The sequence below is a fragment of the Felis catus genome, chromosome B4, assembly GCF_018350175.1.
Source record: "Felis catus isolate Fca126 chromosome B4, F.catus_Fca126_mat1.0, whole genome shotgun sequence".
NCBI lineage: Eukaryota > Metazoa > Chordata > Mammalia > Carnivora > Felidae > Felis > Felis catus.
Window position 1 is genome coordinate 96088870 of NC_058374.1, and position 15508 is coordinate 96104377.

At 37.7% G+C, this 15508-nt stretch overlaps 2 protein-coding genes across 3 annotated transcripts in view; one reads left to right on the plus strand and one right to left on the minus strand.

The window, feature by feature from the left end:
- ZFC3H1 (zinc finger C3H1-type containing) overlaps positions 1-3675 on the minus strand; it is a 53649-nt gene extending 49974 nt beyond the window's left edge. The window contains exon 1 of one of the 2 annotated variants that reach the window (XM_019835224.3): positions 2850-3675. In XM_019835224.3, the coding sequence (XP_019690783.1) occupies positions 2850-3447 (598 nt within the window). In that variant the 5' untranslated portion in view covers positions 3448-3675. The remainder of the gene's footprint in view (positions 1-2849) is intronic. The other variant, XM_011284124.4, reaches the window with a different exon arrangement.
- Positions 3676-3942: 267 nt separating this feature from the next.
- THAP2 (THAP domain containing 2) lies at positions 3943-14884 on the plus strand. The gene is made up of 3 exons (XM_011284125.4): positions 3943-4394; positions 10647-10842; positions 12518-14884. Exons 1-3 carry the CDS (start codon positions 4324-4326, stop codon positions 12905-12907), a joined length of 657 nt encoding a protein of 218 aa, XP_011282427.1. The 5' UTR covers positions 3943-4323; the 3' UTR covers positions 12908-14884.
- Positions 14885-15508: the final 624 nt, after the last annotated feature.

Sequence of the window (15508 nt, forward strand, 5' to 3'; positions counted from 1 at the left end):
ACCTATGTGAAGCTAGAGCATTATTTGCCCCCCTAACCCACATTACTCTTTGTACATGAATTCACTAATTAGCTGCATTTACATCTCACTTTTCAGTAGAGCCATCTAAAGGCACAACCACAGTGATTAAAAAAAAATAAAACTGAAGACCTTGGAAAGATTTGTAGAGGAAAATGATTCAATACACTAACAAAAAAAATAAAAGAAAAATGAGGAAAAGTAATTCAGTTACAACTGTAAGTAATCTCCGTCAAGGCTAAATGAAATCTATTTCTAATATATGACAACTAGGATGAAACCAACATTTAAAAGATTTAATTTTAAGCTAGTTAACATGCAATTTCTACCTCAGATCTGGTTTAAAAAAAGAACTGCTATTCAACCTTTACAACTGCAGGTGAAAATGAAATGACTTTTACTGATGAGAGACACTGGCCTAATTATGTTAGCTCTCATCAGATTAGAAAGTGTAAAACAGTAGTCATCCAAAGGAAACATGCTAAGACTGACTGAGCATCTGTCTATCACTAAGAAAAATTTTAAATGAATGAGAATGAAAATAAGTGCCACAATAGAATCTGGTTCATTCTACCTTTTTAAAGCTGCAATCAGCATACCTTAATCATTACAGAAAAAGAGTTAAAAAACAAAACAAAAAAAGCAAAAAACTTGTACTCATGTTACTTTACTTCCACATTAATTACACAAATGAACCACAGTATAACCCTTCTTCTTTTTTTTTTTTTTTTGTAAATTCTACCCCCAACATGGGGCTCAAACCTATGACGCCAACATCAAGAGTCACATGCTCTAATGACTGAGCCAGCCAGGTTTCCCATAACCCTTATTCTTTCTTAATGTAATATCTGCAAAATTAAAATGTCATTATTATAATTGCACAGTGAAATATAGGAATAAACCTAAGTAAAATCTTGGTATTAAGAAATTTGAATTAATAAATATTTGTACGACAAATTTTGTTTGTTCACATCATATAAAAGTAGTTGGAAACTATGTTTTCCTTCACAAATTCTTACAAAGACTATCAACCCTAGGGTGGATTAATGATACTTCATGAGGCAAACAATGAGCAGAGGATCAAAATAAGCATCCTTTTCTTAAGAGCAGCATCTGTGAAAAGAAAAACAGCAAGACAGCTCATTTCTGGTAAGTTACTACAGAAATCAGATTGGATATATTCTTGTGCTTTTTCACATCATATGCCTGTTTACTAATAAAAACATAAGCTTAGCAATGAATAAAGGTATATGTGACAGAGGCCAAATTGGTATTGAATGAATGGACAAAAAAAAAGCAAAGGCAGGAGCTGGGCAAACCCCCTTCCTCACCACCTTCTCTAATACAATTAGATGAAGAAAAAACTCTGCTTCCACAGTACTTTTTACATACCTCAATACGAACTGCTTTACATTAAACTATAATTATTTACTCACGTTTGTCTCTCCAACACAAATTCCAAACTTCCTTTCTTGTATTCTTAAAAAATATACATATATGTACTTAAACATCCTGTTTTTTAGATTCAGAATCGACAACAAATCTTTCATTAAAAAAATATCTTAGGCAGAGTTCTTTTCTTCTTCTTTTTTTTTTTTTTGAAAGAACATCCTCTTTTTAAAAGTTAAATATCTACATGATTTTCTTTGAAATGAGCCTGGAATGCTCCTAACCCAACTTCTGGTGGCAAAATTAAGTTTTTTCTGGGCACTAGCATCAGAAGTTGCTACTTCTTACCTAAACTTACATTTCTTGTCCCCTCTATATCCTAAAATCTGGGGAAAACCATCTGGTCCTAAATATTCTATAAAAATAATGTTGCGTGTCTTCCAAACAAATGTCATTGCGCATAAGTTCCAAATATAATTAATGTTATAAAATCATTACACTATAGAAATTACAACCAGCAATAACTATACTTAGTAAACTATTTTAATGCAGTTATCATGAAATAAGACCTAGTTCTACAAACTCATAAACTAGCAAACCTTCAGATGACTAATTCCCCAGTATAAATCTTAAGGAAATTTAGGACTTAAAGATTATGGGCTTAGAGATGACAAAAACCAGGTATTTTGCTATTTCCCTTCTCAACCTCCCCACAATCTCCACCCTCCCATATACTCCATGGCTTCCAATATATTAAAATTAAAATGCTGTTTGTCTTCCTCTAACCTACATTTGTCAGCACTGAGTTACAAAATGTCCAAAAAGTGAACATAGAGAAGGCGGTAAAGTTTTACTAAAAGTTTACGAATTTGAAACCTCTGAATTAACAGACTTGGTAAAGCTACGGGTCTTTTCCCTGTCCCCCACTTTAAAAGGCAGCAATGTGTAAGAATCAGTCAAGAATGGTAAAGCAGAATCACAAATAAAAACTGTAGAATTACGCAGAATGGAACTTTACAATTTTCAATGCCAAAGTTCAATATGGTATAAGCAACACTATTCCCCAAACTGACTCTTTTTTTTTCCCTTCTAACAATCTAAATCAACCTCACATACAAACAAATGCTAATGAAACCTAGGCTTCTGATGTACTATTACAAATGTGATTTTAGACTTTCTTGTATTTCACTAACTTGGTGCCAACCCATACACGTTTACATTAAAAAGCAATAATACACCCAGTAAACCAATCTTAAGAAACAAGACTCTATAGTGTGACACATGGGGATCACCAAAGAGAAACTTACTTTTAGTATATTGACACTGACAAATAAGCGGTTCTGATGGTTCAGAAAAGTTACTCATCTCATAGACCTAATAATGACGCTAAAGGGAACTTTGTTAAGTGACACACCCAGGGCGGACCGCCACGTTAAGGATACAACTCTTCCGAGGTGGAGAGGGCTCTCGCCAGCCCTGACTGCTGCTGAATCCGGATCCTGCTCCTCCTCCCAGAGGAGGTCTGCCCCCCGACTTGCCTCCTCGCTCACCCCCTCCTCGCCCCCGACTCCAGCGACTTCCACCCCGGTACGGCCTGCCTCGAAAGCGGAAACGGTCCAAGGCGATGTGGCTCCGTTCCCAAAAGGACGGTCGGGGGCTGCTTTCGGACAGCGAGCTCGAAGGCATCCGCACGGAGGGCGGGTGAGACCGGAACGGCTCTTTGGGTCGGTAGCTGCTGTGTCCCCTGAGGTGGCCCCGCTCCGACGCGTGCCGCGAGCGTGAGAAATTCCTCAACTGCTGCTGAGAAGAGGACGACGACGAGGAGGAGCCACCGCCTCCGCCAGATCCACCGCCCCGGGCCGGGTGAGGAGGCCTTCGCCGTGGATACGGTAACAGCCCGCCGCCACTGCTGCTGCTGCTGCTCCGGCTCCGTATCTGGCTGTTGTTATCGTCGTCGCTGATTTCTCCATCTTCTAGCTCCCCTTCTTCCTTGGGCGAGAGGCCACTGGAGGCCGGGGCCGGAATATCTGCGGTCGCCATCCCGGGAGCAGCGCCTTCCACACAACCTTAGCCCTCCGTCCGGGGATCCGCCCGACAATTGCCTTCCTCCTCGGTTCCCTTTTTTTCTAACGGACCCGGTCGGTGCGGCCTTACCCTACTCGGACACCTAGCGGGCTTTGCTCCCCAACTTCCCCGCACCCCAGCTCTTTCTCGCCGGACCGTCGCAATTCAGTTCCCTTCCCTAGCGCCCCCTTGCTCCTCCGCGCTCGGGGCTCTTCCGCCTCGCGAGAAAGGGGCTCTGGAAGTGGCTCGCCCGTGACGTCGCTTCCTGCGGCACGCAGGAAACAAGGCTTCCAGTTCACGCGATAATAAGCCGGACAACGCAATTCTCAGTGGGACTTGTAGTCTTTCTTCTCTCTCCCTTCGGGTTTGTCCTTCCAACCCATAGCTCACACCCACCGCGGGCTCGGGATTGGGATATCTGGGTGCGTGGCGGGGTGGGCGGGCCCGTTCTTAATCTTGGCCGCAAGAGTTTCATAGTGATGGGGGGAGGGCAAGAGACACCTTTCTAACTGCTCTGAGGTCGGCTGCCAAAGAGACGCAGTAGTCCCACTGCCTTTTGGGGGCCGGGAGGGGGTGGCTTTTGTCCGCCATGTTGGTGAAGGTAGTCGAAGGAGATCGGAGGTCCAGGACTGTCTGCTCTGCTGGCTGAAGTCCGCCATATTAATAAAGAGACAGAAGGTTGACACCACCACCCCCCCAAATACACACAACCCGTCTTTCCCACCCCGTTCCCACGACTCCTGTCGGTGGGCCCTTCCCCTGCCTCGCTTGCCTAGCCTTTGCGCGAAGGAAGCGTAGCAGCCAGCGCCTCAGAACAGGCTTAAGACAGCGCCGAATGAGGGGGAAAGGGAAATGCCGACCAATTGCGCCGCGGCGGGCTGTGCCACTACCTACAACAAGCACATTAACATCAGCTTCCACAGGTAACCTGGGCAGGGAGTGGGGGTGCCGGAAACGGGAGCTCCTAGATTGGGTGTCGCTTGTGTGGAAGGAACAAGAGGATTCTACTAATTCTGAAGACTTCACTACCTAGCTGGTAGCAGGGGAGCATCATTTCTGTCCGCCCTTTGTGTGTGTTTCTCAAATATGCCCAATTTTTCTGTCACTTCAGGGAAGGTTTACTCACTTTGTACAAGAAATCCAAGTTCTGTGTGGTGGCTACCCCTTAGAAAGTGAGAGGAGAATATCTTAATTTTCTATTCTTTCATGTATTAGACTGGGCCTTGACATGAATGATGCCTTAAAAGGAAGCGAAACCTTCCTGTTCAAGTCCGCAGTCACCTTAAAAGCCTGCTGTGTGCTTTCATCAAAGTTAGGAAATTGTCACGAGCTGAATTGGCATGGGAAGCATTTCGATTTCGGTCACATAACAGTTAAGTGCGGAGGAGTTGAGTCATCATTGATAGCTAAAGAATTAAGCGATGTTAATGAAAGTGCAAAAGATAAGCTTTCTGTTCTTAACGGAACAGTAATAAAAAGAACTTAGGTTTTGCTTTTCCTCCGATTGCTGGAAGAGCGATCAAAATTATTTAGTTCTGTCACATCAGAACTCTTGAAAACGTTTTGAACACTGCATGAGATATAATAGGTACTCTGTAAATGTTTACCTTTGTAATATGCAAGTGCCTGCCATGTGCCTGAAGAAGCATTAAAAGAAAGTGAAGTGCAAATAGTTCTGATTTTATGTATCTCACAACTTAATACGATCTTAGAATGTGGAAAACTATATCCTTGACCCTTTCCCTACCTAATTATGACTAAATGCCCCTCTTATTAAAAACTGCTGCTTTAAAAAAGTCCTTGTGATGTTTCTGATTTTCAGCTATTTGATGGAAACGTAGCACTTCATTCATTCATTCATTCATTCATCAAATGTGTACAGAGTTCTCATTTGCCTGACATAGTGCTAGGGATCTAGAAAATTCTTACACCTTGAGTTTAGCCTGTAGTGAGAAAGAAAGACATAATTATGGGTCAGTGCCACAGTAGAGATACTCGGGGATACCTAACTAAGCCTTAGTAAGTCAAAGAACACTTCTCAGAGGATGTGAAACTTCAGATAATACCAAAAGATGACAGAGATTTAGTCCTGTGTGCTACTTCACAGATTTCTCATTTACCCAGTAAGTGTTTGAGAAGACGTGAAGGTTTTTAAAAGAAAGACATGATTAGATTTGCATATTAAAAAGCCATCTGGCTGCAGTGTGGAGAATTATTTGACACTTAAAGTGCTGGTCAAGCATCATCAAGAGATGAATTTGATGAGAAAGGAGCTTATTACACAATGTTAATTTACCCACTATTTCTTTCACAGAGAAATTCTGCTATAATGTCAGCTGAGCTAAGCAATATATTTCATTGCTGGCACAACCAGCAGTAAATTAGAAGAGGTGAGAGTTATAGAGAAAAAAACAGAAACTTGCAGTAAAACAAGAGAGAGTCCACCAGTAGCCTAGACTAGAGTGGTACTGACAGAGATGGAAAGAAGTGGACAGATTTAAGAAATATTCGAGTTAGGGGCGCCTGGGTGGCTCACTCGGTTAAGCGTCTGACTTCGACTCAGGTCATTATCTCACAGTTTGTGGGTTCGTGCCCTGTATCGGGCTCTGTGCTGACAGCTCAGAGCCTGGAGCCTGCTTCAGATTCTGTGTCCCCTCTCTCTGCCCCACCCCTGCTTATGCTCTGTCTCTCAAAAACGAATAAACATTGGGGCGCCTGGGTGGCGCAGTCGGTTAAGCGTCCGACTTCAGCCAGGTCACGATCTCGCGGTCTGTGAGTTCGAGCCCCGCGTCAGGCTCTGGGCTGATGGCTCGGAGCCTGGAGCCTGTTTCCGATTCTGTGTCTCCCTCTCTCTCTGCCCCTCCCCCGTTCATGCTTTATCTCTCTCTGTCCCAAAAATAAATAAAAACGTTGAAAAAAAAATTAAAAAAAAAAAAAACGAATAAACATTTAAAAAAATAACATTAAAAAAATTTTTTTAAAGATTTTTGAGTAGAAACTACCGTGTTTGGTAATTTGATGTGGAAGATGAGGGAAAGAGGAGTCAAGCAAGGCACCAATAATATTGAATGTTTAAGAGATACACAGTGATACAGTAACATGCATACTTGACCATTTTTCTTCCTATGAAATTAGCATTTTCATGTGTAACCTCAGAAATTTAGATCTTAATATTATAATAAATTACATTCCTATTTCACAAATACAATGTCTGACTAACTTCTAGGATGTTGGTAGACGTCTTTATCCCCATGTACAACTTATGTTGCCTCAACTTACTGTCTCCGTTTTTATCTCTTAGCCCACTGCAGTCTAAGTCTCCCCAATAATCTTCTGAACTTCTCTTGCTGAGTTGTCATTTTTGTGTTTCTTTTTTATGGCATGTGATCATTTCTTCCATGAAATACTCTCTACTTTTGGATTATTTGACACTAATTTTGTGATTTTTGTCTTTGATCTGTTTTCTCTGCCAGCCCCTTTCTCTGCACCCTGACCTAGGTCTTACCACTATTCTCAAAATGATTTCAACTGTTCTGTGGTCTCAGTTAACACTTAATCCATGATGCCTCCCAAATCAATATCTCCAGTCCAATCTTTCTAATGAGTTCCAGACCCCATAGGACAAGTGTCTCAGTATTTGCCTGGTCTTTCTTCAGTTCCTTGGGTTCAACATATCGAAACTGTACTAATGAGCTTGCTCTTCCCCCAAACCTACACCACTTCCCTTAACCCCTTTGTCAGTAAATGAAAACACTATCCACCCAGAAGGTGGTAGGTCATCCTCCCTTGACTTCTCACCATTCCCTCTTGATTGGATTATTACAACAGCCTTTTAACTGGTTCACTGCTTCTATTCATACACTCCTAACCTCTCTCTATAATCGTTGCTGTGTTGCTAAAGGTTTAACAACAGGATCTCCAGGGAAAGAGGATAGCCCTGATTGATAGTATTTGCCCAATTTCCATGATATAAATACTCCTACCATGACTAGTTTCAAGTTACCAATATGACATGACTGATCATAGAGTTGGGAATAAATGTGCAGTACCACACTGTTCTATAGCAATTATACCACACAGATATAACAGACATAAATAACTCCTAGATACAGTAATTAAGAAATGATGGGTTTCAGTATTTATTACCTTTGTTCTTAATTTAATTGCAAATATACCTAATTTTTAATGACTGTGTTCAACAGCTAGTTAAGACATGTTAATAATCAGCTCTCTAAATTAGGCCTTTAAAAAATAAAAATAAAAAAATAATAAATTAGGCCTTTAAAAGGCTTACAAGTGCCATTTTGGATAGAGTTCAAAATTACTCTTTAACCCAGAAGGCCCTCCAACATCATTTCATGTCATAACACTCTTCGCTGTCCCCAAGCTAAAATTCTTCACTAGTCCCACCCTAAATTCCCTGGCTAATTCCTAACTCAAAGTGTCCTGACTGGATTAGCTTTTACCCTTTTATGACACATGACACCTGTAATTACTTTTGTATTCATAAATAGCCCCTATTTAGTATTTAATGTATACAATGCACTGGGCTAAGCAGTTACTCATTATCTAATTTATTCCCTAGAAATGTACTAAGTACCATTATTACTCCAATTATAGATGATAAAACTGAGACCTAAAAAGGTTAAATAACTTGCCTAAAGTCACCCAGCTATTACATTGAAGGCACCAGGATTGGCACCTTGATTTGACTCCAGAGACTATACTCTCAGCCACTCTTTTATTGCATCAAGTCATTTGATTATGTACCCTCCCCATTACTACATACATAAAAACTAACCCCATTAGTTTGCTCATTCATTGATTCATTGAGAAAGTTCATTGAGTGCTTGCTTAACAGGATAAAGTAGTGAAAAACAGCTCCTAACCAGGAGAAACTTATGATCTAGGAGTGGAAATAGAAAAGTAAACAATTAGAATACAATGATATTTTGTATGATACAGGAACACCTTATTCATTCCATGAACAATTTCCTTAGGAAGATGGGATTCCTAAATTGAATCTTAAGGAAGGAAAATTGACTCGTTAAGGTTCAATTATGCCTTGGTTTCATAATTAGGGAGCTAGTTTTAAAAAGAGCAAAGGGTATCTGGCTGGCTCAGTTGGTAGAGCATGCGACACTTGATCTCAGGGTCTTGAGTTCAAGCCCCACATTGAGTTTGGAGCCTATTTTAAAAAAAAAAAAAAAAAAAAAAAAAAGCTTTCTACAAAGAGCTAAAGAAATTAAAAGGTTGAAAAATACTTTTGAAAGATAGCCTTCATATATCTGAAGAGTCTTAAAGCAATGATAATACAATGACAGTACTTATTTGTTCTGTATCTTTATTGAGGCCCAAACAAGAAATGTGCTTGTAAACTAAAGCTTGACTTTTAGCTTAGGCCCCAGGAAACATTTCCAAACCACTAAATATTGGAACACAGTAGATAAATTCTCCATCAGAGGTTTCTAATGAAATAGAAAAAACTTACATACATGAAAGCGAACTGTGGAGTGACATACACATGTTATCTTCAGATTAGGGTATTTTTGGGTGGGGGGATAGGAGATGGAAGGGTACTTACAGTAAATCGGGGTTTTCTTCTGTGCCCCTTAGTGATGGCAATTTGAGCAAACCTAAATATCTAATCTAGCTAAAGCTATTGTTACCTAATCAAGCTTCACTTGGGAGCTTCTAACATGTGATTTTTTTTTTTAATGTTTTTGTTTATTTTTGAGACAGAGAGAGACAGAGCATGAGCGGGGAAGGGGCAGAGAGAGAGGAGACACAGAATCTGAAGCAGGCTCCAGGCTCTGAGCTGTCAGCACAGAGCCCGACACGGGGCTCAAACTCACAGACTGTGAAATCTGTGACCTGAGCTGAAGTCGGACGCTTAACCGACTGAGCCACCCAGGCGCCCCTAACATGTGATCTTTTAACATGATTTTAATGGTTCTTTTTAAACACTAGTCACTTCATTATTAATACTTAAAGGATTAATCAGACTAAAGAAGAGCTCAATTCAAACTTATGTGAATGTTGATTCTTATGTTTTCAAGTCAGTCAGTACAATAGCCACTAGAATTTTGGGGCAGTCCCCTACAATTTTCTCTTCCTACCAGGTATACACTGGTACATATCAGTATATTTTATATTTAAAATAAATATGAAAGGGAAAACATTCCTGCTGGGCTTGACAGCAGCATTTTACTTTTTGGAATAATTATGCTTTCTACTACAGAGCTTAAGAGTTTTTTGTTTGTTTGTTTGTTTTTTTAATATGTGTAGTTAGGGGCACCTGGGTAGCTTAGTCAGTTAAGCGTCCAACTCCTGATTTCAGCTCAGGTCATGATCTCACAGTTTTGTGAGTTTGAGCCCTGCATAGGGCTCTGCACTGACAGCACAGAGCCTACTTGGGATTCTCTTTCTCCCTCTGCCCCTCCCCCCAAATTAATAAATAAGCTTAAAAATATATGTGTGTAGTTTAACTACATGGAAGTAATATAGTAAATTTTAACTTATGTATTCTGTTTCATAACAATTAAGCAAATATTTATTGGGCCCCTAGTGTTTGCAAGGCTCTGTGCTAAGTGTCAAAGATAAATAGATGATATAATGATCCCTGTCCTCAAGAAACTTATAACCTACTTTTATTTCACTGGAAATTTATTAAAATGGAAAAATTCCTAAACAATGTGTTAAGTGTCACAATGAACAAACACAGAGGAAGGAATACCAGAATCTGTCTAGGCTTTCCTTGATAAAATTTAATCTGCAGATACTTTGTCTTGACCGTGTGCATCAGCAGCACATCACAGCATTGTGAATTACTCCTGCTTAAAATGGTTCTATATAACCTCGATCTAAATCAATATAGTCTTGTATTTTTACTGCCCATGTTAAGGACTGTGGGGGGGGGGGGGGGGAAGAAAGGTCTCTTAAAAATCCTGAAAAATCAAAATAAAACCACTCAAGTCAGTTTTTGAGTAATTTTTTTGCCAACTTATAAAAATTAGCATGAATTGGTTTCTGTTTCAGTGTCTGGATATTAAAATGTTTTATGTAAATGGAAGACACTTTAAATCAGCATCTTTTAAAATTTCTTTTAACCATTTAGGTGCAACCAGAAGTGTAATAGTTGGAATTTGAGTTGCCCTTTTTTTTTTTTTTTAAAGGTTTCCTTTGGATCCTAAAAGAAGAAAAGAATGGGTTCGCCTACTTAGGCGCAAAAATTTTGTGCCAGGAAAACACACTTTTCTTTGTTCAAAGCACTTTGAAGCCTCCTGTTTTGACTTAACAGGACAAACTCGACGACTTAAAATGGATGCTGTTCCAACCATTTTTGATTTTTGTAACCATTTAAAGTCTATGGTAGGTAACATTACTTTTCTTTTACCCATTTTTACCATTTTTAGTACCCATTCTTTTTTGCTTATAAAGTGGGACCATTCAGAATACAGGAAATTCATATATAATGATCTGCCTCAGGAAAGTTGCAAAACTTCCTCTTTTGCAGTAAAGGTGCAGGCTAGAGACCAGGTCTCCCTAACTCCAATATTCTTTCCCCATTCCAAACTGTTTTTACTATATTGGGATTTTACATTATTTCCAGTTATTATCAATAATTGAACCAATGATAAAACTGAGAAATCATGAGTAATGAAACCTCCAGCATCATTCTGCTCTGATTTTAAGGTAACATTTAAAATGTGTGCAAAGAACTTTAAGAATAGCACACCCAAAGAATACGAGAGTTACACTAAAGAATATAAGTTCAGAGGAAAGCATAACAAAGATTCATAGAGCTCAGACATTTAGGCTGGCTTGAGCTTGGAGTTTGGAACTTAAGAGAGGGTTCTTGACCTTGCACAGAACAATTACGATAACATGATGAGAACAAAAGCCAATGGGTTTGAGGGTAAGTAGAAAATAATCAAATGTTAGCAAGTGATATGTAAAAGGAAAGAGAATTAAGGCACATGATGAATGTATTAGAACAACGTTTTATATAGCTAGGCAAAATCTGATCAGAGAGGAAAATTTATTTGTCCACAAATGAATCCCTATATGTTTTAATGTTTGTTCAGTCAATAAAAAACACAAAGTTATGAGGTTATGACATACCCTCGGAACTGGAAGTGGTTTAGAATTGTGAGTATAAATCAAGACGGTGAATGGCAGGAGTGAGATCCTAAATAGTAAGTTTGCCTTGTTTTTTCTTTATATAATTAGGCAAAGAGGAATTTAGCCAGTTACAGAAACATCAAATCTGTTAGAAAAATTATTCTGGTGGCAGAATATGAATTAAGATCAGAATAAGGCAGGCATCAATAAAGAAGTTTCTAATATCCTCAAGCCAGATGTGATGTATGGGCCTGATGTGGACAGTAGCATTAAGAATGATGGAGAGGGAAAGATTCATGATAGAGATATTTAGGAGGTAGAAATAATGGGACTTGATGAACAATCAAATGAAAACATAAAGGAAAAAAAGGTCCTCAGGGTCCTTGGGTTTGGGTAAAAAGTTCCTAGCCAGATTTTAAACCCTTGAATGGAAGATGTAACTGAACAATTAATAAGTAAATCTATTCAGGAGCTTGATACTTGGAAATAATTTAAAATATTACCAAATTGAAAGAATAGGATGTACCTAAAAAAGAGTTTAAATCACTATCACAGATAAAACAAATGTTTAAATACATTACATTGGCCTTAGTGAGAAAATTGCAAAAGACTTTTAGAGTTTCCATAGAATCATACTCAATAACTTGAAAGAGACCTTGGAAGTCCATTGTCTATTTTCTAATAATATTCACATCCGTCTGAAGAGAAAACACAAAAAGAAATAAGTAAATGGGGTTAATTCAACAAGTTGAGAAACTTGAATCCATGATTATACGAGATGGGCTGTTGATGTTGCCTATCAAACTTTTAAAATCAGTTTTTAAAAGAGAGGTTTAATTATGTGTATACAAAACAGGATAAAATTCACTTATTTGTGATATTCTATCATTTATGTTCAACCCTTTGATTTTATTTGGCTTAGAAACTCAAGTCAAGGAATCTTTTGAAGAAAAACAACACTTGTACTCCAACAGGACCATCTAATTTAAAATCAAACATTAGTAGTCAGCAAGTACTGCTTGAACACAGTTATGCTTTTAGGAATCCTATGGAGGCCAAAAAGAGGATAATAAAACTGGAAAAAGAAATAGCAAGCTTAAGAAAGAAAATGAAAACTTGCTTACAAAAAGAACGCAGAGCAACACGGAGATGGATCAAAGCCACGTGCTTGGTGAAGAATCTGGAAGCAAATAACATATTACCTAAGGGTACATCAGAACACATTTTACCAACTGCCTTAAGCAGTCTTCCTTTGGAAGATTTCAAGATTCTTGAACAAGAGCAACAAGATAAAACATTATCAATTCTCTAAAACAGGCTAAGAATACCTTCATTTAAGATTAGCCTACATAAAACTTGATGCCCATCCTTCATTCTCTTCAAAGGTAAAGATATTTAAGGAAATTATGCCAAAATTGGGTATTTAATAAAGTTTTACTTGAATTAACATTATTACTGTATAATTCCTGAAGATTTGATTACAAAAAAAATGGAAACTTTTTATGAAAATTATATTTGAAAAAGAATGAAAGTGCCTTACATGAGAATTATGTACTTAAAAATTTTGCTAGGGAATTGTATGTTTGCAAGATGTTTTGTGTTTTTGTCTTTTAAGGCTACTTTTAAAGAACTATCTATGAAAATGTGTTTAATTTATATTAGAAAAACAGGGGTTTTTTTCCTGTAACAATGTTAGGATATTACATTCTAAATAGGATGCTAAGTGGGAGTTAACCAACATTAAATATGACTTTAAAACTGCTGGGTTTTGTATTAATTATTATTGGCACTGTGATCTGGAAATTTTATAGGAAAAAAAGATATACAAGGCAAGTTCTTTTATTTAAACTTTCTGTATCTGCTTACCAATAAAAGTGTGCTAATCATGGCCTCCCTCATAAAAATATTAGCTTTTAAAATAGATTGTAAAATATTTCGAAAATAATATTTTTAATATGAAGTACTCTGGAGTCATCCAAACAAGGTTAAGACCTCAAGTACCTCAGACTAGTAAAAACTGGTAGCTGATTATATGTTGTGAAATAATGCAGATGTTGTGATCTAGCTTTTACCTTAGTTAAACAAAAAGATAAATCTCTACTATTTTTCTTATAATAAAAGTATTACATTTTTGATTCCAAAATGTATGCATTGGACAACATGATACAAAGTTCCATATTAGGAATATGTTCTCTACCCCCATGTATGTTGGTACCAAAACTCTTAAGCTTTTTTTTCTCCATAACCCCACAATAGGATTTAATAACAGAAGTACTTACTATATACCTTCACAACTTATAACTTAAAATGGAATCAATTTATCGTATATATCAGCTTGCTTTTATCTCCTTTTTTAGTGAGTCAAATAGAGCAACTGTACTGCATAAGGGAAGTGAAATGTATTTTCTGTAAAAATACTGTGTCCAGGGGCACCTAGGTGGCTCTGTGGGTTAAATGACCTACTCTTGATTTTGTCTCAGGTCATGGTCTCATGGTTCATGAGTCCAAGCCCCACATCGGAGCCTGCTTGGAATTCTGTCTGTCTCTTCCTCATGTGCATGGTCTCTCTCTAAAATAAATAAACTTTTTTAAAAAATATATGTGTCTGATAAAGCTATGCAAATGCTATTTTACAAAACAATCTGAGAACTATTCTTATAGTTGCCTCTTGACTAATTAAAAGAGTTCACATTATTTCACCAGATAAATTGTAATTTTAATAAGAACGCTTTCCTTCAAACAACTTTGGGCAAATCACATTAAGTTTATTAATGTGTAATCAAGTTATTCAATCCTAGTTCAAGCTTCTGACACTACCATATGAAAGTAGCATATACCTAACCATAATTGCTATACATTTTTCCTTCAAAGTAATGGCTACTTTGTAAAAAAAAAAAAAAAAATTGGGGGAAATTTTTTTGTTGTTTTTGTTGTGATGTTTTTTTTTTTTTTTTATTGGTGACATTTGCTTGGATCCTAGCAATAGTCTTTTTTACAGCATTAGCAACCTGTCTTTTAATAGGGAATGCCTCCCAAGCAACTGGATTTCACAAAGGCAAAGGTCAAAAAAGGCTGTTTTAGTTATATCAGGCATTTAAATATTTATGAAAATCTTTTTGTGAATATTGGAAGCCTTGTTAGTCATTTTATCTTAAATGTTGGATGTAGCTCCTTGGAATTGTCATTACATGTTTGTTTGTTTTTTTAATATGGTTCCAAATATCTCTTTGCTTACTGACCATAACCTTATGCCTCAAAATAAATTGAGCAAATAATCATTTAAACATAACTGTGTTGGGGTGCCTGGGTGGCTCAGTCAGTTAAGTGTCCAACTTCGGCTTAGGTCATGATTTCACGGCTTACGGGTTTGAGCCCTGCGTCGGGCTCTGCACTGATGGCTCAAAGTGTGGAGCCTGCTTTGGATTCTGTGTCTCTCTCTCTGCCCCTCCCCGGCTCATGCTCTGTCTCTCTCTTCAAATAAATAAACATAATAAAAATAAAACTTTAAACATTAACTGTGTTTTCCAAGTATAAACTCTCATGTGGTTCAGCACCCTCCCCAATAAAAAACAAAATACTAATTAATGCAGGCTAGTTCCCATCTACAATAGTATCTTGATATCTTAATATATTAAATATCACAAAATATTATAAAATACAAGCTTTTGGCAAAATTAACTAGTCTTTATTCATTATTATTTGAGACCACTGGATAAACTACCACTCAATAATTTTAAAGTAAATTTATTTTGGTGTTTCCTCCATGTCATTTTCATATTCCTGTCCTGATAACATGCCCTAAACACTCCCTGCATCAAATTGTTTTCATTAACATACATCTGTCTACCTTAAAACTAGTCTTACTCATAGAGAAAAACCTAAATCTTTTTAAATCCTGTTTTCAGATGTTGAT